The sequence below is a fragment of the Coturnix japonica genome, chromosome 8 (assembly GCF_054131305.1).
Source record: "Coturnix japonica strain WE chromosome 8, WE-NBRP24, whole genome shotgun sequence".
Lineage (NCBI taxonomy): Eukaryota > Metazoa > Chordata > Aves > Galliformes > Phasianidae > Coturnix > Coturnix japonica.
Genome location: NC_140670.1, coordinates 30,444,802 through 30,469,717, shown reverse-complemented (window position 1 = coordinate 30,469,717; position 24,916 = coordinate 30,444,802). Strand labels below are relative to the sequence as shown.

Here is a 24,916-nt window from a genome sequence, read left to right as displayed (position 1 = left end):
GGCATGCCGGCATGCCCCGCGCCCATTGGACGACAGAACGACTCCCGCTCCGCCAATCGCCGCGCGCCTCTTTGGAGAGAACGGATGACGTCATCCCTAAGACAAGTGGGCGGGGCTAAGGGTGAGGGGGCGGGGCTATCTTTGGCCACGCCCCCCGCTGCTCACCTTGGTGCTCCTGTATCCCGTTATTCTGTGCTTTTTTTGACACAAAAAGCCAAATAAAGCACAGTTTGTGGAGGATATCTGAAGTTTCCATCCTTACATCACACATCTGAGTCAGCACCAGCCCTCGCAGCCACTAATTTCATGCTCTTGTTCCCATTTTGGGGTGAAATGTATAAATATCCAAGTGCAGCTCTGTCACTGATATAGCTCTTATATAGCACCATATAGACATCATATAGCTAACATATAGCTCTCATATAGCCATCATATAGCTCTCACATAGCTACCATATAGCTCTCATACAGCTCTCATATAGCCACCATATAGCTCTCATATAGCTATCACATAGCTATCATACAGACATCATATAGCTCTCATATAGCCATCATATAGCTATCATATGGCTCTCATATAGCTATCATACAGTCATCATGTAGCTATCATACAGCCATCATATAGCTACCATATAGACATCATATAGCTATCTTATAGCTATCATATAGCTATCATACAGCCATCATATAGCTATCATATGGCTCTCATATAGCTATCATACAGCCATCATGTAGCCATCATATAGCTATCATATAGCTATCATAGCAATCACATAGCTATCATACAGACATCATATAGCCATCATAAAGCTCACATATAGCCATCATATAGCCATCATATAGCTATCATACAGCCATCATATAGCCATCATATAGGTATCATATAGCTATCATATAGCTTTCATATACCTATCATATACCTATCATATAGCTAGGAGCAACTGTGCAGAAATAGGACAGGAGCGAGTGCTGAGTTGTTAGCTCCTCAGTCCCTCTGTTTCACTAGCAACAAGGAAAGAGGTTAAAAGCTGAGAGCACTTGAAAGCATGCACTGTATTTGTCTTCATTTCCTTGTGGTTCTGCAGGGAGCAGAAGAAGGGGGTGGTGGAGTCAATCCATCACGTTAGGGCTTTCTAGCTGAAGAGTTTGAGCCACCTGATGTGGGAATCATAGAAACTTCCCTTGGTTGGGCAGATATTTGGTAGGTAAAAGAGACAAGAGAAAAGCAGAGCACACAAAGGAAGATGGAAAAGCAGGAGGCGATGGTGATGGATATAATCCAGTGTTCTCATTCAGGCTCTGGGAGGATGCAGGATCTGCCTGTCCCAGATGGCGGGCACAGCATGGCTGCTGCAGTGGCTTTGAGCATGCATCAGCAGGTCTGTCATAGCACAAGGAGGCAGCAGGGGGGGAGGGTAGGGGGGGTTTAGAGAAGAGGAGAAAAAGAAGGAGAAAATAAGGGAAAACGAGGAGCTGAATGTTAAAAACAACAGGGAAAGAAAAATATAAGATGGAAATGCAAAGACATTCGTGAGGACTTAGACAAAAAGAGAAAAAATGTATTGAAATCCATAAGCTAATTGCTGCTGAGGAGCTCAGGCTGAAAGGGTCTGGATTGCTTTGTGCAATGGCCAACACGTCGCTTATCCCCAACAATAACACATTTAACCACTACCAAGCACCTGCAACTCAGAAGTGTTGACAGAAAGAGTAATACGAACTCCTCCAACTCTGCTAAGTGAGTGTGGGTAAAAATACTGCATTCATACAACGTCTGGCTTAGGTGCTGAGCTCAGGTAGCTCCCCACTCTGAGCACAAACAACACTGAGAGGCAGCACCTCTCCCCAAATATTGCCTATAAATCATAGATGCTAAACTCCACAGCCAGAAGCTTGGCTGGGAAGTTCAGACTCGTGCATTTTCCTCCTTTAAGGGAGCATACCGCTCCTCCTACATAGCAACTCAGTGTTATCGGGTGGCGTTAGCACTCCCCCAGTCAGACACCATGTCAGCAGCACTCAGCATTTGGTGAAAGTGAGAGGGGGATTTATTGTAAAAGAAGGCTACGCAGGAACGTAAAAGGCAACAGAGAACAGACGCAGCTCACAGAATGCAGTATGTCATGCCAGGCGTAATCACTGCCAGCTAATCAGATTATTCGATGAGACAGAGGGAGCAAAATCCATCTTCCAGTTGACGTAATCCGCTGATAGACTTCTGAAGGGCTCTGAAGAACTCCTTTTGTTTCAGAAGCCATTCCCTTCACTTCTCATTGAGGTGTCTTGGTTTTTCATTGGCAAACCTAAGACGAGGTTTGTTTTGGTTTTGATTGCTTTCATTCCTACCTTTAAAAGAAGAGGATTCGGTCATTACACAGCTATTGTTTACCTGTATCAATCATCACAGAAGCTGCTATATCTTCATTTTGGTGGAGGCTATGCCAAAATCATGGGTAGATTAGAATAGAATAATTGCAGTGTAGCTCTGTCTGGGATCACTGTCTCTCACTGCACAAAGAAATGCTGAAGCAAAGCTAAGACATTTATCGAGCAGCAGGTGCTCATTAGCTTGTTGTCAGTACTCTCCCATTGATAGCTCCTACGTGGATATTTTGTAGGTAAGCAACATTATAAATAGACCTTTTGTAGCTAACATTTTTGCTTGCATATATAAGATATGCTTGCTGTCTCCCAGATAATTCTGGCTATGCTGAGGAATACAGATTTGGTGATTCAGGAATGTGTTGATGCAGTAAAACCCACTACATGTCTCAGCTGCCTATGAGTTTCTCTAGCTTAACCTCCACAAAATGTCTACACATTGCCAGCCTGCACTTCATAGAACCGTAGAGTGGCCTGGGTTGCAGAGGCCCACAGTGCTCATCCAGTTCCAGCCCCCTGCTGTATGCAGGGTCACCAACCAGCAGCCCAGGCTGCCCAGAGCCACATCCAGCCTGGCCTTGAATGCCTGCAGGGATGGTGCATCCACAGCCTCCTTGGGCAACCTGTTCCAGTGCATCACCACCCTCTGGGTGAAAAGCTTCCTCCTAAGATCCAACCTGAACCTCCCTGGTCCCAGTTTAAAACCATCCCCCCTTGTCCTATCGCTGTCTGAAAGCCCTGAGACACTCACTGCTTTCCTTTACTCGGACATTGCATTGCTCATCTTGCAGTGCTGGAGTTTTCCTGTAGCCCAGTTTTCCATTAGATCTCATTATCCATCTCTCTGTCAGTCAGCTGCTATATCCAAGGGGTCTGGGCAAACGCCCGAGGCTCAGTTCAGCTTTGGGGCCTTTGCCCACAAATCATATTTGATCATAAAGAAATATCACATTCAATTGAGTATATTAGTAATATTTCTTAGACAGCTGCTGTCAGCAGAGGAAAAAAGCTGTTAAAATGAGTGGGACTGGGTGCTTCCATCAAATTAGTAAGCCTCTCTCAAGCATCGCAAGAATCTGCTTGGATCTGTGCTTTCCTTCTGTTTGTGGAAGAAATAGAAGCTCTGGTATTTCACTGTGGTGCTCTCTCTCTTATCTCACCTTCCTGGCTTTCAATTTGCCATCCTCTTATTCCAAGTGTGCTTCTTGCATGGATAGCTCATTCTTCCGAGAGGTTTCATGTCATTCTCAGGCACTCAGTGAGGAGGTCAAGTGGAGCTGGTCTTCCCTCAGAGCACACATCTTGTTTCTTGGCTGCCTTCCTCTCCCATCAGAGAACATTGTGAAGGAGCTCTCAGCAGCCTATTGCTCAGAGTCAAAATAGCTGCATTATACTCAAGCTTGATAACCCCATGAGAAAAGTCCCTTGGACTTTGACTTCTCTTTTATAGCTGTTGGCTGCTTTGGCATGTGGTCCTGTTAGATTTCCCCGGTTAAAAAGCATTCAATCACAGTTCTGTCAGCTCACAGTAACTGAATGCTTTGCATGGAATATTTACTTTTTGCCCTAGACCTTCTGCTTCTGGAGTCAAGTGACTGAGTTAGACTTGGAGGTTTTATTTTCAAAGTAGATTTCTAATCCTCCAGACAGGGAAGAAAGGCATGAAATATAAACTACAGACAACCTTGGTGCAACCTGAAGGCTCATAAACCAGACGTCAAGACTAAAGAAGGAACCAGAAAGATTTGTTCTTAGACTTGCTGTTTAAAAATACATTTCAGATGGTTTTGAGACTGATGGTTCAGTTCAGTTTAAGGTTTTTAGTTCCATCTTGAGAGACAGGCTGCATTGCTCAGATCATCATAGAGTTAAGTTTGGAAACCCTCTAAATTCAGATTTAGCACTAGCTGTCTCCAAAACACGCACTCACTCCCTCTTTTTAGTACTGGAAGCCCAAAAGAGGTTTAATTTAGTTGTTTACCCATTGAGAGATAATGCGGCTATAGATTAGGAAGCCACAATTTGCTGAGGCCGTAGGAAATTAAAGATATTCTGAATGAAACACAACCCATTAACCTGCAACACCAAGGAAAGATTCAGCTGCTTTTTCTTCCAGCCTAACACCAGAGGGGCCACAACAAGATGTAATAAATACCCAAGATGTAATAAATATCATAGAGATTATCATAAAGGGGATCTTATCAGCGTAGCTCAACAGTTTGCTATAACACTGGTTACGCAAAGCAATTTGGTCTCAACAAACCACCCACCACAAGGTCCGCTGCTACCCAAAGCAGCTTTTCTCCTCCAAAAGGAAGCCTGTGGCTTATAATGAAGCAGCCATCTCTCCAACAGCCATTTACCTGAAGGCTCTTTTGAGATCTCCCATTTTCTAACTGCAAGAAGAAAGCGACGCACGCGGCTCAGCGCACTTGAAAACGTCTCAGTAAATTTCCCTGCATCTAAACTAGGCTAAACAAGTTACTTCCTAGGCTCACTGACCCCTCGGGGGAATTGCACAGTCTAGTTCAGCCTCCATCCACATTACCAAGCCCTAATTGAGTCCTGATGGTTTTATTTTTTTGTCGTACACATGGAAGCCAGTTTTCACAAGGTCACCCCCAACAGAGACAGGAAATTTTGTACTCTTACTGTGCAGACCTTGAGCTTTGAAAAATGCTTTTGCTTTTCACCATCCTCTGCACGCTATTTTTTTTTCCCATCCCACTTACATTAAATGGTCTGTAGCAGTGGTTGTAATTTATGTGGCACAGCAGACGGCTATTTCAGGGCTTACACGTAATGCCACCACCTTGATTCTCAATGCTGCTTTTAAATGAATGCTCTCAAAACCACTGAGTAACTTTATAAGTGACCTGAGAGCAGAGGCTGCCTGGTATGGAGACAAAACTGGGCTGCATTTGGTGGCAAACCGAAGCATGGAGGAGAGAAACAAAGGAAAAGGGCTGAATGCACATTACAGTCAGATATTTTTCTGTTCCCAGGCACGTTCCCTTATCATGCAATGTATTTTGGAAAGGTGAGACCTGGTGATGTGTGCCTGTCTCTGAGCATTACTGCCCAGTGCCTAAACAGGACAATGAATGAGGTCTGCCAGCCCTTACTTGCCCTTCTCATGGTACTCACATCCTTGGCTGCTCTGCTTTCCTCCATTGCCTTGACAGCGCTTCTCACACCAAAGGAAATACTCAGCTCGCATCTTCCTGGAGAGCAGCAATTTCCCCATTCTTGTAACTCAAGTGTTCCATGCCAAACAGCTGCGGTACCTCCTTGAATGGTGGAGTGCATGTATTCATTTTTGTGTTCTTTTCCCTTAAAAAATATGATCAAATTAGTGCGAGGGAAACATACCTACAGCATCTTCCAGAGCAGCTGTTCTTAACAAACCAGCCCCAGGAAATCTTGTGTCTGTTTATACTGCAAATTAGCAGAATGCAGGCTGCTGTATCCTGAAATATTCTGTCATATCCCATTAAACAAGTGCAAAAGTGAGACTTGGCTCCAAGCTGCAGACCACAAACATAAGTGGGATGAGGGCAGGCAGGGCCTTCAGCACTCAACTCCATATCTGATAACAGACCAGGCTGCCCAGGGCCCCATCCAACCTGGCCTTGAACACCTCCAAGGATGGACAGGGCATCCACAGCCTCTCTGGGCAGCTGTTCCAGCACCTCACCACTCCCTTGACAAAGAACTTCCCCCTGATATCCAACCTCAATCTTCCATCCTCCAACTTAAAACCATTTCCCCTTGTGCTGCCGTTATCCACCCTTTCAAAGAGTTGGCTCCCCTCCCGTTTATAGGCTCCCTTCAGGTCCTGACAGGCTGCAATGAGCTCACCCCACAGCCTTCTCTTCTCCAAAGCTGAAACCAGATGATCATTGTGGTCCTTTTCAACCCACAACATTCTATGATTCTATGATTCCTGCTTTTCTCAGGAATCACAAATGAAGGATTATTCATAGAGCAAATTCACACCCATTCTACTGTGCTGTGGCAATACTGGGACAGCAGCAGGCACAGCATGTTCATTTTTTGCTGGTCTCCTTCTGCAGGAGCCAGGCCAGAACAAGGGCTGTGCTCTTGCTTTCTATAGTAGCAAAGAGGATGGTGCATGAGGGCACAAAGGAAAGTGACTCATCCCTGTGATCATTAATTAATTAGTGCCCCGCTGCTCCTTTGGGCTGGCCAGACTGATTGTATGTGAGGAAAGCTGACACAGAGAAGGAGACAATTCAGCTCACAAAGAAACTTGAAAGGTGTTCAGTCCCAAATGAATCCTACCTGCCCAAAGGAGGAGGGATGCTGAGCTACCCAGAGCTGCTACCCACCTGTCCTTACAGTGTGTCCCTTTCTCTTGCTTCCAGAGCTGGGGTGGCAGAGCAGAGCAGGGGTTGCGTGCAGCAGAAAGCATCCGAAGCTGATGGTGCTACCAAGAGCTCGGGCTGCTGGCCAAGGCGCACTGCCAGCTGCTTGCTGCTCATGTTGTTTGATACAGTTTATTAAGCAAAGATCAATACTGGATGCACGGCCTCCATCCCTGTCTTAGAGCGTGAGCTTGGCCAGAGCATCCCACGTGGACAGCCATGCAGGGCCCTGTCCATCATCTCCTGGTGATGGAGGTTGTTGATCATGCATTTGTTAAAACTATTTCTGATTTCTGAGTTCAGGACGGTGTACTTTGCTGGGTAAGTAAAATGTATGAGGTCTCACAGCTACCGTAGTTTATTAATTTGGCTCTTTAATCTAATTCTCTGCTCTCTGTGGGCAGAGATTAAATGAATCAGACGTAGCCCAAGGTACAGGAAAAGCCAGCACAGTACAAGGGAAGAAATATGGAGCTGAGGCACAGGAGAGTCAAAATTCATTAAAGAATAAAGGTGAAGAATTTGTGGTGACCAGAACCTAAAGTAATAAATGCTTAATGAGGAGGAATTTACCCCTCTCTTCTGTACGTGGGTGAGGAATCCAATGGAAACTCCTCACGGTGCTGTAAATAAGCAGGGGTTATGACGCTGTGTGTTCTGGGGGGCTCCTCAGCAGTGATGATCCCACTCTGCATGGCCTGTTATCCCCCAAAACCCCAAAGGTAAAAGAGCACTTTTCCTTCCCGCATTCAGGACACAAACCCTCCCTCTCAAAATGAGTACGGAATAAAGCTTAAGGGGAAATAAAAATAAACAGGCTTGAGTGTAACTTGACATTAATAAAGCTTAAGAAAGGATTAGGTTAAGCTTGGGAAACGCACTTGGTTCCATTCAGCAGCTCGTTAGGGCTTCCCTTTGGTGCAGCCCTGTTTGGGTGTGGGGCAGTGCTGAGCAATGCACAGCAATGAGGAACAACCCGAAACTCAGCAGGAGTAGGTGAAAACTTGCTGCTAAAATAGCAGCCCTAATCCCAGTACTAACAGCCCTGATCCCAGCGGGCACCACGATTACGGGCTTAGAGGGACAGCTGGCACCTCCCTCACTCCCGTCATCAGCGCTTTGGGTGGGATTATGAGGGCAGGAGGTGGATCTGTCACTGTGCTGCTGCAAGGACATGGGTGGGCCCATGGTGATGAAGGAATCCAAGGATGGGAGGCTGCTCAGGAGGCAACTCTCCAAGGCTTAGATTATCTGCTGGCTTTCTGTTTGGGGATTTATCACTGGGTGCTGGGCAATAAGAGGCAGGAACCAAGATTAGGACAGCCAGAGGTTCTCCTGGTGCAGGACATGAAGGACAGGCTCATTCCATGCTCTAAACATTAAACATGTAAGATATGCGCAGAAGTGGGGTTATTTCATTCTTGGAACATCCCGGCAGATACACTATAAATTTGAGGATTAAATAAGATTTTATTGTCACATTTAACTGCTTCGTCAGAGATGTACATTTTGCAGGTTTCTGTGCGGAATAAAAACAAAACCAGAGTTGCCATCTTGGCCGTTCTCACCTCGAGATGCGCGTGTCGCCGCCAGCCGAGCTGCAGGCGCTCACTGACAGCAGCGATGCACCCGGAATCGGTTCTGTTCAATGTAACACCCAATGACAAAACGCAACAGCTTAAGGCTAACAAGAATCACGTATAGAATAGTTACAACGGACCACGAGATGCCGACCGCTGGAAGCACTCGATAGAAGAGTGGCAGTTTTCACATCTCGTCCTGCTTAATTCAGTACAGGTAAAGAGAGGCTGATGGGCAGAGCTGTTCCCACGTGCACAACAAGTGCTGAAGTTTCAGTCTGTAGCAGATCTGATCCATTCCCACCTTTAACGCGACTGCTTTGTTCTGCCGGGTATAAACCAGAAGTGGTTACTACTCACATCTCAAAGCCATAAAAGCTTACGATGCCCTCATCGTAGACCGTGTGTTTTCTCACTTACAGATCAGGGATTCAATCCAATAACGCAAACAGTTTTAGTGGCATAATTTCACATATTTTGGGCGACGTTAGTATACAAGCGGTAATTAAATAAGTGCATCCAAACATGAAATTCTCTAAATACTCCACGCTTCATTTATCCCAAACGGCGATTTTCTGATGAGCTGCGATTCAAATTAAAATCATCACTAACACATTTCAGCCGGAGGAAAAGAGGTAATAAACCCAGGGGACTCTCCAAACAATCTCCCCCCACCCCATCCCCTGTTCGTGACATAAAGTAACTCCTATAGAAGCGTGAATCCAATATTCAGATGCAAACGGAACGCAAGAAGCAGTCTCTGCTGTTTGCAATTTGGCTCGAGTCTGATCCTGATGGAACTGACTCCTTCCGTCGGTCGTTGGCTCCTGTATGTGCACTTTGTATTCATACTAAAACAACAAACGAGATGATAAATGAGGCCAGTGTGGCATACAGTCATTGTAAACCCAGCAAATCAGAAGAGGAATATTTCTGACATTCATTGGGATGATTTATCAGCCACCCCCTTCCCACCCCCCCCAACACCCTTTACAGAAAAGAAGGCAACCGACATGGTAAGTGATAGACACATTCTGCTAGTAAAACGTTGAGACAAACCCATTCTCTGTTAAAAGAGCACGCCCATAGAAGGTAGACTACATCTGTTCCAATCAGGCTTCTCAGAATCATCGACATCTCTTTGCTTGCAAAGGCCAATTTGGCTTATCACAGAAAGCTACTTTGAAGGCGGCCGAGATGTTTGTTTTTCCCTTTCAAAAATGAAAATTCAAGGCATGATAGTGCAAGAGGTAAGTTTTGATTGGAGAACGTTACTTGGAGACTAACTGTGCTTACTTACTACAACCCAATTCGTTGTCTTAAAGAAAATACGGCAACAAAAGCTACAGGATTTCTATCGATTTCATTCTGCCTAAATTTACCAGTACATCCGTGAACCTCCTCAGTATTAGTACGACTTGATTATCCTAATGATTCCATTACAAAACTTGCAAAATGTATCACGAGGTGAATAAACCATCTAGTGCAAGTCTTCTACACTGCGTGCACAGCAACCCTGTGTAGTTCATCTCCTCCAGGCTTCATCCCCAAAGTCTCTCTGTAACAACGATGAAAAACAGCGTTATATCCTTTTTTGGTTCCCCCCCCCCATCAAATCTGAGAAGTTTGAGTGTTCCTGGAGTCGCCATCGGGATGTGCTGAAGGCCGTGAATCCCTCGTCTGTGAGTATTCACTGTCAGATGACTCTGTAGGTTCAAGCAAGTTTTCGTAATCACTGTCTTCTGATTCATCAACATTGTCACCAACAGCTCTTTGGGAAGATGGCATGGATGCTCCATTACCAGAATATTTCAATCCTGTGTTTGTTGAAACGTAACCAGAAGATCCCACTGCCTGAGGTCGAGGCATAAAAACACTGCTTTCCAGGAGGCCGTGACCGACAGTACTTTCTTGACTGGTAGCACTGAAATCCGAATACGGAGGAGGAGGATCAGAGACGTCTGAATCTTCAAGCGTGCAGCCTTCCACTGCAAATCCAGTGTAGGACATTCGTGGAACAAACATAGGTTCCAAGTTATCTGCTGGCATTTGCCTACTTAAAATTGCTTGCTGCAATCCTAGAAGAAACAAAGCGAAAATGGTGTACTTAATGCTTTTGTAAAGTATGCTGTGAAGCCACCAGGCTACAGCCACATCCACCCAACCCTTACCCATGCTCACATGAAGTCCCCTACAAACACAGCTGCATGAAGTTTCCATGACTGGATGCTTTTCCTTCTGTTTTCTGCCCTCTCACATCAACAAACATCTATGCTAAGGCTCACTGTGCCCGCGACTCTTCAGTTGATGTGCCTTTCATAGTCAAAACAAGGCCAAAAGCCACAGATATGCCTTGCCTTTAAGGACGTCCCAGCCCGTTTCATAGCGAACAGAGAGTAACACGAGCAGTACTTGCATTCCAACCTAGATGATGGAATTTAATCAGCACATGCTAATTAAGATTACAGATGGCACTATTCTACTAATAGCCACCAGCGTAACCGAGTATCAGAACTTCAAAGCGATGCTAACAAATGAGGTGATTAGGAAAACAATTTATGGAGGATACGCATAGGAGCTGCACAAAGTGCACAATAAGGGACAGCTGGATCCTTCTGCAAAGAAACTGAGGTTTGCTGCTGATGGAACAGGCATTACATGTGTGTTGTGTGTAATGATACAACTGGAATGCTGCATCTAATTTTAGATGCTCCAGGGTGAGAAACATGGAACAATGGGAGAAACCCTACAGAAGGATTTGCCCCTAGTCTGGATATCACAGCCTACGAGGACAGACTGAAATAACTTGGATCATTAGACAAGACTGAGGAAACTGCTTAAGCCTTCTAACATACATAGGAGGGTATTATGGAATGTTAACTAGAAGGCAGCTTAAGTAGATAGTATTATACATCAGAAACTCCTGTGCAGTAACACTTAAGTGCTGGGATAGACTTGAGTTTGACTGGGTTCTCGCTGGTTAATCAACCTCCAACCACCTGTAAGAACTGACACCCGTGTATTTAAGGCTGTCTTGGTGCTGGACTAAGTGCTATCAGCTCTACTGGAAAACGCAGAAATCAAAGCTGAATAGTTCCTGTAGTCAAGCCAGTGAACTTCCTTCCTCTTACCTAAATTCCCCTCAAGCATCCGAGGAAGGAGCTACATAACAGAACTGCAGTTTCAGTCTGCAATATGAGATCTATGGTCTCTATGACTTCCTGGCATTTGGTAAGTGCACGGCCCACACCTCAGAAGGCCAACAAAATAATGTCAGTGATCTGTCACAAAGTCTCAGCTGACTCTTATGCTCCAGTGTTAGAGCCATAACCCATTACCCAAACATTCTCAAGGAAAGCAGGCTTTCACACGATACCATCACAGGAATCTGAATCAGATGCTCCCTTGTCTTCCAGACCAGACACTGATTAGCTGGAGCAACTCACTCACTATAAACCAAGGAAATTCTCCCAATATTGAGAGACTGGGAGAACAGAAGGCCAGCTTCACTATTTAACTACTTGCATCTAAAAATATTAAGAGATACCAGCTGCGTGTTTTCTTGTTTCAGCTCCCTCTGGCATTGATTCTCAGTCCAGCACTTCCATCTCGCTGGTAGTATCTGGAGACTAACACTGACTGCTCTTCCTCCTCCGCCCCTAGCTGCTGCCATATGGGCTGAGATCAGCTCCAGCCTCACTAAAGAACCAGCTCTGCCTCTCGCTGGCTTGTAAAACAGCAGATCCCTGGCTGTTTCATCAGCAGCCAAGCAGAAAGCAACAGTGACTCATGCTGCTTATGCCCTGCAGATAGGCTGTGACCGGTGCTGGCTCTTCACCTCACCTGTGAGGTTCAGGTAAAGAGGAACCTCAGAGAAGGCTGAAGTTTGATCTAAAATACTAATATGGTAAAAGTACCTCACTGCCTGGAGAAAATAAAGTATCCCATCAGAGCAACAGAGTGGCCTGGTGCACAGCTGGGGTTATTAACCAACACAAGCCATCTTTCAGCCTCAGCCACAGATACGAAACCAATAAAAAACACACTGTAGCTAAAAATACAAAATTTGATTATTCCAAGACATAGGAAGACGGAGGAAGCACTTGCTAAAATACATAGGTCGCCTCTAAGTTTATCTTCAAATATTACTTTCCCATCTGCCTATTCTCTGCCTCTACCTTCTATTTCAAAAGGAATTTCTCCAGTGCTTAGATGGGTTTTTTCTACTCCTGGTTTTACTGTCTTTTGTCCTTTCCTACAAGTGATCTTTTCCCTGTGTTACTTCCACATCGACTTTCCCTCTCTTCCCCTACAGTTCCACCTGTTCCCTTTATTTCCAGCATGCCAACACTGGCTGACTCCTACCTACACCTGCAGGTGCCATCCATCCCAGTGTGGAATATCTTCACGAGCTATCAGGAATGCAACTCGAAACAACCCCACAAAACATCCTGCCTTTACATTATCTGTTCTGAAACAATGGAACTAGAAGGTACTTACTTATTTTTTGTTCTTTTTCATTTTTCCTTTGTGCAATTTGCCTTTTTAACTTGTTCACATCAGCTTGAAAAGATTCAACCACACGTTCGCTTTTTTCTACATCTATACAGACTGCCTAGGAGAAAAACATCAGATATGCTCAGACTTTGCAACAAATACAGAAAACATTTCCAGAGCAACATTAATAAAGCCAACACCACAAAAGCAGTCATTAAAAGCACAAAGCTAAGGGCAGGACTTGGCTATTTGAGAGCATTTAGCTCAACCTAAAGCATTTTCTTCATTGGCTATAGTGGATTCACAGCTGCTGCACGGCAGTAAAAGCAACTCCAGATCATTCCTCAATACAAGGAAGATGGCCATAATAAGAACCAAAGATAGTTTCTCCTACTTGGTGAAAGAGTCTTATGTTTTCCACTTTGAACCCAAAGAGCCCTCAGTTACCTTAATGCACTGCTGTAAGCACGATAACGATATTATAGCAGCATGATTACAAAACCTAGCATGAAGGAGCATGCTTCTCATAGCAGGCCAAATTTAAACCAGAGTGTGAAACAGCTGTGTCAACAAACAACTGCCCTGAGCTCATCTCCCAGCTGATAACTCTTAAACAAGCAAAGCCCAGCAATTTTCAGCCAAGTTTCCCCATACAGGTTAAGAAACAAATGGGAAATTTTAGGTAGCCCTTCATTTATGAACAGTTCTGCATATCATGGGGTCTCCTTAGCAATTTACTGCTTCTTCTTCACAGGGTCACAACCAGTAATCTTAACTCCAGCTGCAACTGAAGAACATAAGCTCTGCTTTCAGAGCTGTATCTGGATCTTAAAGATCACGGCATAAAAAAGCCACCACACACAAAATTAACGTGTGAATAATGCAATCATGGGCACTTCAGCTGCTTTAGCAGGAAACTAGCAAGGTTCTCTGTTGAACACTGACTTGAAAGGTCAAAGTTCCTCAAGTTAGCTAACACCCAAGTGAGTTCTCAGTTCAGCAGCAGGATGGGCATGGTAAAATACAACCAAGCCATACTTTAAACAGGTAGAAGGACCGCTCCCTGATGATATCACAGGGTAGATGTGAAGAGAAAGCCTAGAAATTAAGTGTGAGTCCATCACAATGTGATATTCTTGCTCCCAAGGCAGTGCAGCTACAAGCTGTGAGTTGAGAAGTTTGCATCTAGCAGGTTTGATACACGAGGTGCTTTCAGATGCTCTGCTGCATTCAGAGCTGGACAAGCTTGAGCTCTACACAAAACATTCACAAGTTTTAACTGGCAGATGGAGCTCTGTGCTGCACACTACAAACCAAGAGCCAGGAATCATTTTTAAACTCACACAGGCAAATCCCCACATCCTTCAGGAAAGCTTTGCTTCAAGATGCACTCTTAAAAATAGCTATAATCTCCCAGAAATCACTGAGCAATAAGTCACATTTACTTGCAAAAGACAAAGCATCAATGACATTCATATAAATCATTTTTCAGAGGTCACTGACATGTTCCACTCTTGAAGTCAAACATTTATGCGCAGTTTATGAGCTCTAAATAACTCCTGCTTTAATTGAAGGATGAAGAAAAGATGCCACGTACATACTCACGAGCAATAAGTAAAGGAAGTTACCTGCACTTTTTCCTGAAGTGCATTATAAACCTGATAGATAGCCCTGATGTCCTTCATCACTCCATCTTTGTCAAAGAAATCAGTACTGCAAAAAGAAGCAGGAGATCATCAGTTAAAGAAGACAACACAAGTTCCTACCTCACGCTCTCTCTGAGTTGCTGTTAAGCCATCAATTGCTGTGGTTCTAAAATGTATTTCCTTTTACACTGGTAAAAAGTACTATGCTCTAAAGAACCAAAATTTGAACAGCAGAATATTTGATATCAAGGCTCCTTCCAGAAAAATAAAGTCCCATCTTTATTCAGATCAAACATATGCAGGAAACTCTAAGTCTGTATAATTTCACTGTTAATAGTCCTAAGGGCTATTTTGCATTAACAACATTTAAATAAAATTACTAAAAGCAGCAATAACAAAAACCCAAAATGCTCCAAATCAATGTTCTGGTTTTAAAGCAAGCTTGAATAGAGAACTGCTTGAGAAAAAAATAACTAACAAAATAATCCTCCAGCCAGAAGGCCCACAGCACTGACTGCCCATAGCAAGTCTGCTTTTTCACTTAGCACATTGAGTTACAACTGTTCCTGTCAAAGTCTTCATTCTAAGCAGAAAAAGCACAGTAGGAACCAACTGCTCATTCTCCTCCAAAACTGGGATTTTTTTGCAGCTTGAAGGCATATCATCCTCACTATTTTGGGGAAGGTACAGAAGGCAGAGCTTGGTATCACCTTACCCGTATTCCTTAATGACTTTGGCATAATTCTGAGAAGTATTTGGCACTGAAGAAACTTTGTATTCCTGTTGACTAGTGTTGCCTAGATTAGGAATAGCAAGGGACACCCTTTGATTATACCTGCAGAGAAAGTTCAGAAACAGTTATTTACTGTTTGAGAAATTATTTACAGTAGTCTTGACACCATTCCATCTCTTTGAAGATCACAACTTGTCTCATTTCCAAGCTTCCGAGTTAGGTTTATCATTAAAACTGCTCAATATTAGAAGTTGTGTTTAAATGCTTGATGAAAAATCCCCTGGAGACAGATGTACCTCTGTAGAGCTCTTATAGCCATTGTGCCAGACATGAGGGTGAACCTGCATTCATGTCTGGCACAAGGAATATGGTACCAACATCCCATTTCTCTTCAGATACATTGTTTTTAATGTTTGAATATTTAAAAACTGAGGAGAACCCTCACTCACCCCAAGACTGACTCATCAATTACCTGCATGGGGTGGTGGTGGGTGAAAAGCCATCATCACTAACAACCCTACACCGAGGTAACACTTCATAAACAGAAAACCCCCTGTGTAACTATGCCAATTTCTTTATACTGTAAACTATTCTGAATAGCAATAAGAAACAGAACAAAAACCAAGGATTGGCTCACGTGGAGATCACTTACCTTCGGTTTGGTCTAAAAAGCACATACTCTAAAGCATGTGTTGAGTTATTTGCAGTGGAAATGAAGCTGAAGAGAAGGAAGACGAGATCAGGCACTCCAAGAATGTGGGTCAGCTGTTTATGGATGATGTGCTCTCTGTACGACATCTGCTGCTGAGTGTTTCTCCTAAACCTGTACCACCCAATAACGTTCTGTAATCAAATCAAAAAAAGTATTAATTGAGAGATACAGATGTCTCGTAAGGCTGCCTTAAGTCTGATATGTTAATTAGCCAGTTCTTGCAACAGCTTTGTTACAACCAAACCTGACTGAATTACAAGAGGTTTGCACCTATTAAATAATGCCAGAAGTTGACACATCCTGCTGCACACAGCCATTAACTGCTCAGCGTGCTACAAACGCTCACATGCCCTTAAGGGTATTTAGGAGCCCACTTTTATTAGTTTCTATTTCAGTTGTTCACTTTTAACAACAAATCTTGGAGCACCTTCCCATTATCAGACTGGGGCAGTTGTATTCATTTTTATTTCAGCCTAAACATTTCAACTGCTTATTCACTTGGATTGATTTGCAAGACACATTTCCAGTGCTATGCAAACATATGTACAAATGCTTTGCCTGCTTTGTAAGATGTATGGGACTAATCTGCTGTACATGGTGATAAAATTGTGTATTTAATTGTGATAAGGCTCATATGCACAGCAGATAAGATATTATAACCCAATGATTATTTAGAACACAACGTATTGAAATTATTTAGTGTAAATGGGCAATTAAATTAAGACAATAATGATAAAGGATACATCATTAACAACCCCAAGAAGAGGCACTATCACACAGTGACACATTAAGCCTGTGTACATTTATTGGAATAGAACAGAATTGATGTATTTAACAATATGACACTCACTGTCATAATTAAACACTGTTTTTAACTTCTTACAGTAAAACTTGCTTCCCTAAAGATCCCTCCTCAGCAGAACTGCCTGTAAACAGAAGTTTGCAGTTCAGGTTGGCAAGATGATCCAAAAATAAAGACTGCAGTTTTACAATGATAACTTCACCCTCACTCAGAAGCAGAGCAGATCCCAGAAGCCCAACATGTCAGCCTCCACTGTTAGTTCTGTGATCAGAGGGATGCAGTCTGCAGCTCTACCAGCAGCTGGGGTTACACTGGTTTGCTGCTGGTTTGTGTAACAGAAAACAAGCCTTATATCTGTCACTCCCACCCTGTAGTAATTCTACTGCTAAGCAGATGTTGTGAGCCCGACTCCTTCATGACCTAGCAATATACACATGACAGAAAGCTACAACAGCAAGCATGCAATTACTTTCTGACAAGATCCCCATCTTAAAACTGGTAGGCAACAATTGCCTTTACAAGGCTATAGCATGACTTTTTCTTAAAAAACCTTTTAAAATGAACTTTTTGGAACAGATTTTCAGACCAGAGACATTTTTGGTTGGCTTCAGCAATGGAGTCCACAATGGTTATGTTATACATTCAGCTCAGAAATCAGACGGTGCGTTAATACCAGCCCTTCATTTCTGATTATGTGCTCTTATGTCTGGTGCAGAAGGAAAAGATAAGTAACTTACTTTTCTTCGATCCTTAAGAATCCTGTCCAAACTCTCCTCGTTAACCTTGCCTGCATAGTCATAAAAGCTTTAACAAAAAAGAAAAGAGAAATGTAAGCACTTAGTTCACACACGCACATTATACATGAAGTAGTTTATAGTCTTCAAATAGATGGCGGTCTACACACTAGAAATTAACCTCCACAGTTTTACCTTATCACAACAGGTCAGCACTCACACCACCTACTCAAGTCATCCAACTTGGGTGCTACTCAGCATACAAAACCAGAAGCCTGGAGTGACTACATAGCTGATAACTGGTGACATAATATGCCTGAAATTAGTTCCTGAATGCTTTCATTGCACACGTTAGTCTGATGACTGGTATTTCGCTGGCAGTCTCCACAACAGAGGGAACTTACAGACAGTGGAGCTGCATTTTGACCAGCACTCTGCAAACCCCTGCTTTGCTAATGGGAGGCCTACCTGCCACAGAGGTAAGAGGAGCAGCTGACATGCAGCTACAAATCACGTTCCTGAGCTCCAGTCCTGCAATTAAGCTCATCTGAATAGACCCCAAAGCCAAAACAGTTACAACTGGGGTCAGCAAGAATCTCAAGAAGTACCGTGGCCTTTCCACATGGCTCTGCTTACAGAACAGGGGCCCAAATCCTGGCAAGCTGTTACTCAGAGGACACGACATATTTAAGAATTTATAAAGCTATCCACACAGATAGGGTTATAAATTCAAATGGATCACACTTCATAACAGAAGCAAAAAACATTTGAAAATAGATTCCTCCTTGACTTACCTACCAAGTCCTTAGTCTCTTTCAAGAGCTGATATCACTAACACCTAAAGCAGTGCAGGAAAACACTCTGTTTTACAGGTCTATGATCTCAACTCTTGTTGTGTGAGGGAAAAAAAAAAACAAAACAGAAAATCCTGAGCTCAGTACTTGGCTGGTAATTAAGGGTGGAAATAAGATTTGGTTTAATATGCAGGTTATTTTGAATATTAAAGTTACAATTACTAATTCAAGATACGATTTCTGCATAATCTTTTCAAATCATTCTCACAACCCTTGTATACTCTTATAATGGTTGAATATCCAATTCTTGCTTCACAACTTGTTCTCCCATGGGATGAGCAACTAGTACTTCACAGAACACCCTAATCTGAAAACTGCACAGATGAAGGTATCAGGTCTTTTAAAACCTTCTCATTCAGTTCCCATTCCTTGCTAAATGCATTGGAGCTAAGCCTGTAACATTCATCAGCAACACCAGCTTACAAGGATACAGAGCAGATGAGCCACAAGCCTCCTTAGCCTGGCTGCATTTAAATCAAAAGGATAAGGCAAAATACCCCTGCATCAGCAGCTGCTGCAACTAAAGGAACAGAACAACCAGAATCTTGCTCTGCTGCTGATAAAGGTTACCTGAACTTTGTGTGATTCCCCTATGCTTTGAAGTTAATACATTCATCCTTGCTCACGTGCAGAAATCATACGGCAAAATGCAGACTTCCTCCCCTTTTTTCATCAACTCAGATACCAACAACACATTTCCTGACTGGGGAGAGATGGTAAACGTGATCGGCTTTGATATGTGCTGCATGAAGCACCAAAGGGAATCAGGAAGGGCCCACCAGACACTGGGACATTATCTCAGTGTGTGGAGTCTCCAGCATATAAATCACTAGGATAAGAGCACCCTTCTGTAATTATCAGAGAGCACATGATAGACTGCAGCTCTTCTCTCTAATGTAACTAGTGTCAGTCACAGTAACCAAGGTACTACGTCTTCCTAATTGGCTGGAAATCTCTAAATAAAGACAAGAAGAAATTAATTGGGAATTCCTTCTGAAAAAGATTTCTAGGGAGCAATTTAGAAGCCATCGTTGTGTAACAAATGAAGACTATACAGAAAAGTTACGTGTAATAGATTAAAGCTGCTAAATGGAACATCAGGCCTATATTTAATTCTGAAGTGCAGAAGATCAGAAGGCAAAAAGAACCAGCAAGCTGAAAGCTTTGCAGTAATTAGTCGGTGCATATCAGTACAACTAACTACAGGACTTGTTAACCCAGCAGGTATATAAGGTACTGCCACCCAGCAGGCCTAAGCAGAGTTAGCCTAAGACTATGATAAATTAAATTGGTTTTGACATTCACCTTAGTTATCAGTGATATGACTTAATTTGACTTGCATCCCCCTCCACTGCATAGGTGGCAATTTGAAGAGGCAGAGAAAGAAACCTGTACTGGTTACCTCAGCACTCCTTCTAAACTAAGGCTTTATATTAAGGCAGGAGGTACTAAAACTAAACACATACTCCCACTGCCATGGTAAGTGCAATTTACATGGATTTCTGTACCAGAATGGATTTCTGCAAGGTACAGCTGAAGCACTGCTACATTTCATTGAGCTGTTTTGTTTTATATTTCACAGCTGACAATGGAAGAAACCAGAAGAAGCTTACCTAAAGAGTTTCGAACAAGGCTCATGGTTGTGGATTTCTGCAATGAAAAGAGAGACATATGTCCAGCTGCTCAAGATAAAGAGGCATCATAGTGGCATATCTCACATAACCTTTCCACATCATGTCTATTGAGCAAATAAAACTTCTGTATCTGACCACACAACGTCCTTTCGTGTCCCAACAAGTCTTGATGACACAGCAGCACACCCAGAAAAGCAGTTTCTCTTTCTAATCTTCCATTTCATAGATGAAAATAACAATACAAGAGACACGCACTAGCTCTGATAAACACAGATATACTCTAGTCTCAGATCTATATGCTATTTTACAGTTGTGACCTCTATCACAAAGGCATTTATGATTATTTCCTCTTTAAAAAACTATCCATGTTTTACTTGCATTGATATTCATTGCTATTCTAATAAACACTGTTGAAGAAAAGGGACAGGAGAGAAAAAAAACGACTGAAACTTTAGACAAGGGATTATTTAACCTGGCAAGACAACTAGAATCCATTATGAGAAAAAGCATTAAACAGCCCTCTATAATGATGAGCTGCACTTTCATTTTACACAACAGAATTATAAATTCTTAGTATGTCACCCTGACTTTTTCCATTGATGGGTTACTAATAAATGCTAAGATGCTCATTTAAGCAAAGGCTATAGAATATAAGTAGTGAGATAAGGAAAAAAGCAAGAATCCAAACCATTCAGCTCCCTCAAACACCAAACATGACTTCTCCTTTTTGTGGCATTCAGTCCTTCTGCCCAGTTCTCCTCTACTCATCCATATTATTATGCTTTGATCACACAACTTTCACCTGAACCCCTATTTGTTCAGACTGAGCAGCATTTATATGGCAACACTATTTCACATCCTATATCTGAATGCTGCTGGAGCGTTTAGCAACAACTCTGTTTAGAGCCTTCCTTCCGGCGTGACTCACAGCCATGATGCCAACCTCAGCAGAATCACAGGCAGACCACAGTTCCCAACGACAGACTACACATGTTGCCATCACAGCACATTTAGCCACCATCACAAGGCCCCAAATATCAGTGGCACACGCTGCCTGAGAAGCAACACTTTCACCAGTGATGAGACTTTGAAATGACTCCAAACACAGAAAGCCATGTCAGCCCCACGTCTTCATTCTGGCAAGTTCTCTTTGAGAACTGTAACATACCCATTGATTTCATTTCAACTCCTAAACTCTCAGGTCAACTTGTGAGGCTGATAAAGGCTGAAGTAAGAATGAGTCAACAAAAAGTATCCAGGATATATCTGGGGGCTTAATTTCCTTTTTCACACACACACAAAGAATATCTAGAAAGGGAATCATTTTTAACATTCACAAGCCTTGGTTTATGAAATCAGACTAGAATGCAGCTGGTCAGTGACATTATTGCACTGCCACCAGTAATGACTAGATAGCACTGCACAGCCACCTTGAGTTCTGCCTGAACAGACAGACAGCAGCTACTCCCCTTGCTACAATACTCTGATAATTGTATACACACAAGATGAACTGTCCCTTCACTGTTTGTAATTTATCTCAAGGATTAGTACAGGTCACACAGTTTATCACCTATTTTTTCAAACCAGGAATCTACTTAACTTTCCAGATCCACACCTACACAACCAGCCCTACTTCAGCTTTCAAGACAATAAATCAGTGGTACATACTAGCTCTTCTTGCCATTGAAATAAACCACTTGGCTAATAATCCTCGACAAATAATGTCACAACAGCTCACAGTGCTTCCACCTACCAGCCACTGATCCAAACCCTCTACTACAAGTTTACCCTGCTTCAGCATTTGTAAAGCAAACAACACATTCTTTACAAGAAGAGGTGCATAAAAAGCCCTGTACCTCACAAATGGCTTTTCCTTTCCTCACACCTCAATCACCAGAGCAAATAAAGTAGTCAGTGGTTTAATACTGACTTTAAAACAGCGGTCACAAATGTGAAATAATAATTCTCATTTCTATTGAGAAATGAAAAACCCAACAGTGCTGTAAGAGGCCATGCTTTTTACATTACTGTCTCAAAGTTTGCTGAAATGGACAAGTTCAGGCAAGTCCTGGCCAAGGTTCCAGGACTGCCTTTGTCTGAGACACACAGGAACCAAGGTTCGAGAAATCCCTTTGTTTAAGAGATGGACAAGTCCGGGAGCTACGAAAGGGAGATAAGATACTGATCAATGGCCCTTAAGTGGTCTTTTGTGTTGGCCTATCTCAAGGAAGATGGCCATCTCTGAGGACTAATGGCCCTTAAGTGGCCTTTCCTGTTGGCCGATCTCAAGAAAGATTGACATCTCTGAGGAAATCACAGGACTCTGACCTGAGCCGTCCCGAAATGTCTCGAAGGCTGGAAAGAAGTAGGATAAAAAGAGCACATATGAACAGGGAAGCAAGTCACATACAAACCCCGAATTTAGGTTTTCTGACACCAGATGCCTCACTACGGAAACAAGGAGGTTTTCTGTCATCAGATGCCTCTCTACGTGAACGCCTGCATGCTGAAGAAGATGCCTGCATGCTGAAGAACCTTTTAGGTTTCTAGGTATCTGACCTCAGATTCCTCCACCGTTGTCCTACTGCTGCCTACTGTTTCTTCCGGGATCGCTGCTCGAGACTCTGCTCCGAGGGACCTTGCTGCCCGAGACTTCGCTTCTTGAGACCACGGTACTCTGACCATCTTTTCTGCGATTCACCGATCTGCTGCTTGCGGCCTGCTACTCCGCTGCTGCTCTCCCCTATGTTTATTTTGCCCCGGACCAACGTTAACAACGTGCTACGGGACGCTGCTGAATCCAGGAGGTGACTATTCCCCGCTTTAACGTAATTCTTGCTCTTTTCTGCCTTTTTCTATCGCCTACTTTCCCTTCCCCATCACCCTAATTTTGATATTTCGTCGCTCTCCCTTCCCCATCCCCTCAGTTGTCTATCATTTCTAATAAACTGGTCAGATAACATTTGAATGCTCTTCTTCTTAATCTCACGCCGGGCATAACATATCAAAAGAACCTTTGCCTCACTCCTAAATTGGAGCGAGACAAGTGCTTCTCTCGGAATTTCCCAAAGCTGTTACTTACCAATTACCTGTAGAAATTCTGTGTTGCTGATCTGGGAGTCGCTGATGCTAAAGGTCTCTTCTTGTCTTACCTCTCCCAGCAGAAACCCTTCCTGCAATTCCAAGAGAAAGAAATAAAGACTAAAAACAGGAAAAAAAATCCCACATGCAAAATAACTTTCTTAGTATTAAATGGAAGGCTAAATACAAAGTTATCATTTGACATAAGCACATGTGCTGTTGTAGGTATAGTCTTATATTTACTAGGGTTGATATCCTAACTCATAACACTGTAGCAATGAGCCACCCCCATAACATGGGGATGTCATGACTGAAAACACTCACTGTAATGAAGTGAACGCCCCCTCGCTGGAAACATTCAAGGACTGGCTGGATGGGGCTTTGGGCAACCTGGTCTGGAGAGAAGTGTCTCCCCCTGTAGAATCATCATAGAATCACATAGAATGGCCTGAGTTGCAAAGGCCCACAGTGCTCATCCAGTTCCAACCCCCTGCTGTGTGCAGGGTCACCAACCAGCAGCCCAGGCTGCCCAGAGCCACATCCAGCCTGGCCTTGAATGCCTGCAGGGATGGGGCACCCACAGCCTCCTTGGGCAACCTGTTCCAGTGCGTCACCACACCCTATGTGAAAAGCTTCCTCCTAATATCTAACCCAAATCTCCCCTGTCTCAGTTTAAAACTCCTTGTCCCATCACTATCTACCATCATAAACAGGCATTCCCCCTTTGGTTTATACACTCTCTTCAAGTATTTGAAGGCCACAATAAAGTTGCCCCAGCACCTTCTCTTTTCCAAACGAAACAAGCCCAGTTCCCTCAGCCTTTCCTACAGCAGTGGGTTGGAATAAGATGATCTTAAAGGTCCCTTTTGGCACGGAGAGCGAGTTTCCATAGGGAGCGGTGTCAGCACAACACAGAGAGTCACAGAATGACCCGGGTTGGAAGGGACCTCAAGGATCATGTAGTTCCAACCCCCTGCCTGGCAGGGCCACCAAACATACACCTTTACTAGATCAGGTTGCCCAGGGCCCCGTCCAACCTGGCCTTGAACACCTCCAAGGACGGGGCATCCACAACCTCCCTGGGCAGCCTGTTCCAGGGCCTAACCACTCTCCTAGTGAAGAACTTCCCCATAACATCCAACCTAAATCTTCCCTCTTTTAACTTCAAACCATTTCCCCGTGTCCTGCTATTGTCAGCCCTTTCCAAGAGTTCACTCCCCTCCTGGCTGTAGGTTCCCTTCATGTATCTAAAGGCTGCACTGAGCTCACCCCGCAACCTTCTCTTCTCCCCCTTCCAACCCCCCCACCCCACAGCGGCCTCAACCCGCCCCGCTGCCCAAGGGCCGCTCCTCACAGCCCAGCGGGGCCTACACCGCAGTAGGGTCGAGCCCTGCGGGCCCGGAGCCGCCTCGCCTCCAAGAGGAGGAGACCCGGGGCACCTACGTGGTCGGCGCTGCTGTTGGCGCTGAAGTAGCAAACGGAACTGAACGTGTAGCCCGAGATGGAAGCCGCCATGTTGGACACCGCCGCCGCCGCCGCCGCTCCCACAAGGCAGCGCGCGCTCGACGCCCTCCAACTTCCGGCGTGAGCGCGGGGGATGCTGGGAGATGTAGTCCGACAGCGCTCAGGCCTCGCTGGGCAATCTTAGCCACCTTCAAGGTCATCCAATGTATCCGCCAGAGCGTCTGTAAGCACCGCAACCACAGCTACGGATGGTGACATATATTAGTTTGAAGAAACACTTGGGGATGAGGACAAATCATGAGCCAGAAGAACGAAACGGGCACACATAGAGGAGCAGCCCGCATGCACGGAGCGACGGTCCTCCACACCGCCAGGGCGGCGCTCTGTCCCCCCCAGCCCCGCGCCGGCCG

The 24,916-nt window shown here is 44.0% G+C and overlaps 1 protein-coding gene across 2 annotated transcripts; it reads right to left on the bottom strand.

Annotated features, from left to right (window-relative positions):
- Positions 1–8,219: 8,219 nt before the first annotated feature.
- Positions 8,220–24,579, bottom strand: ABRAXAS2 (abraxas 2, BRISC complex subunit). 2 transcript variants are annotated; one of them, XM_085554841.1, is made up of 10 exons: positions 24,486–24,579; positions 23,044–23,134; positions 19,941–19,977; positions 18,268–18,361; positions 17,477–17,543; positions 15,878–16,068; positions 15,208–15,327; positions 14,475–14,559; positions 12,850–12,964; positions 8,220–10,427 (listed from the first exon to the last, which is right to left on the bottom strand). In XM_085554841.1, exons 6-10 carry the CDS (start codon positions 16,021–16,023, stop codon positions 9,961–9,963), a joined length of 933 nt encoding a protein of 310 aa, XP_085410967.1. In that variant the 5' UTR covers positions 16,024–16,068; positions 17,477–17,543; positions 18,268–18,361; positions 19,941–19,977; positions 23,044–23,134; positions 24,486–24,579; the 3' UTR covers positions 8,220–9,960. The 2 variants fall into 2 exon arrangements, with proteins under 2 accessions (XP_085410967.1, XP_015723097.2); XM_015867611.2 differs by lacking the exon at positions 18,268–18,361.
- Positions 24,580–24,916: the final 337 nt, after the last annotated feature.

Excerpts from the sequence above, each read along its gene's own strand:
- ABRAXAS2 (XM_015867611.2), bottom strand. The coding sequence starts at position 24,557 with ATGGCGGCTTCCATCTCGGGCTACACGTTCAGTTCCGTTTGCTACTTC. Across the intron at positions 19,978-23,043 it reads AGAATTTCTACAGGTAATTG|AAATCCACAACCATGAGCCT; the intron begins GTAAGTAACAGC and ends TTTTCATTGCAG. Across the intron at positions 15,328-15,877 it reads CTTTTTAGACCAAACCGAAG|GTATAATCAAAGGGTGTCCC; the intron begins GTAAGTGATCTC and ends CTTTCTCTGCAG.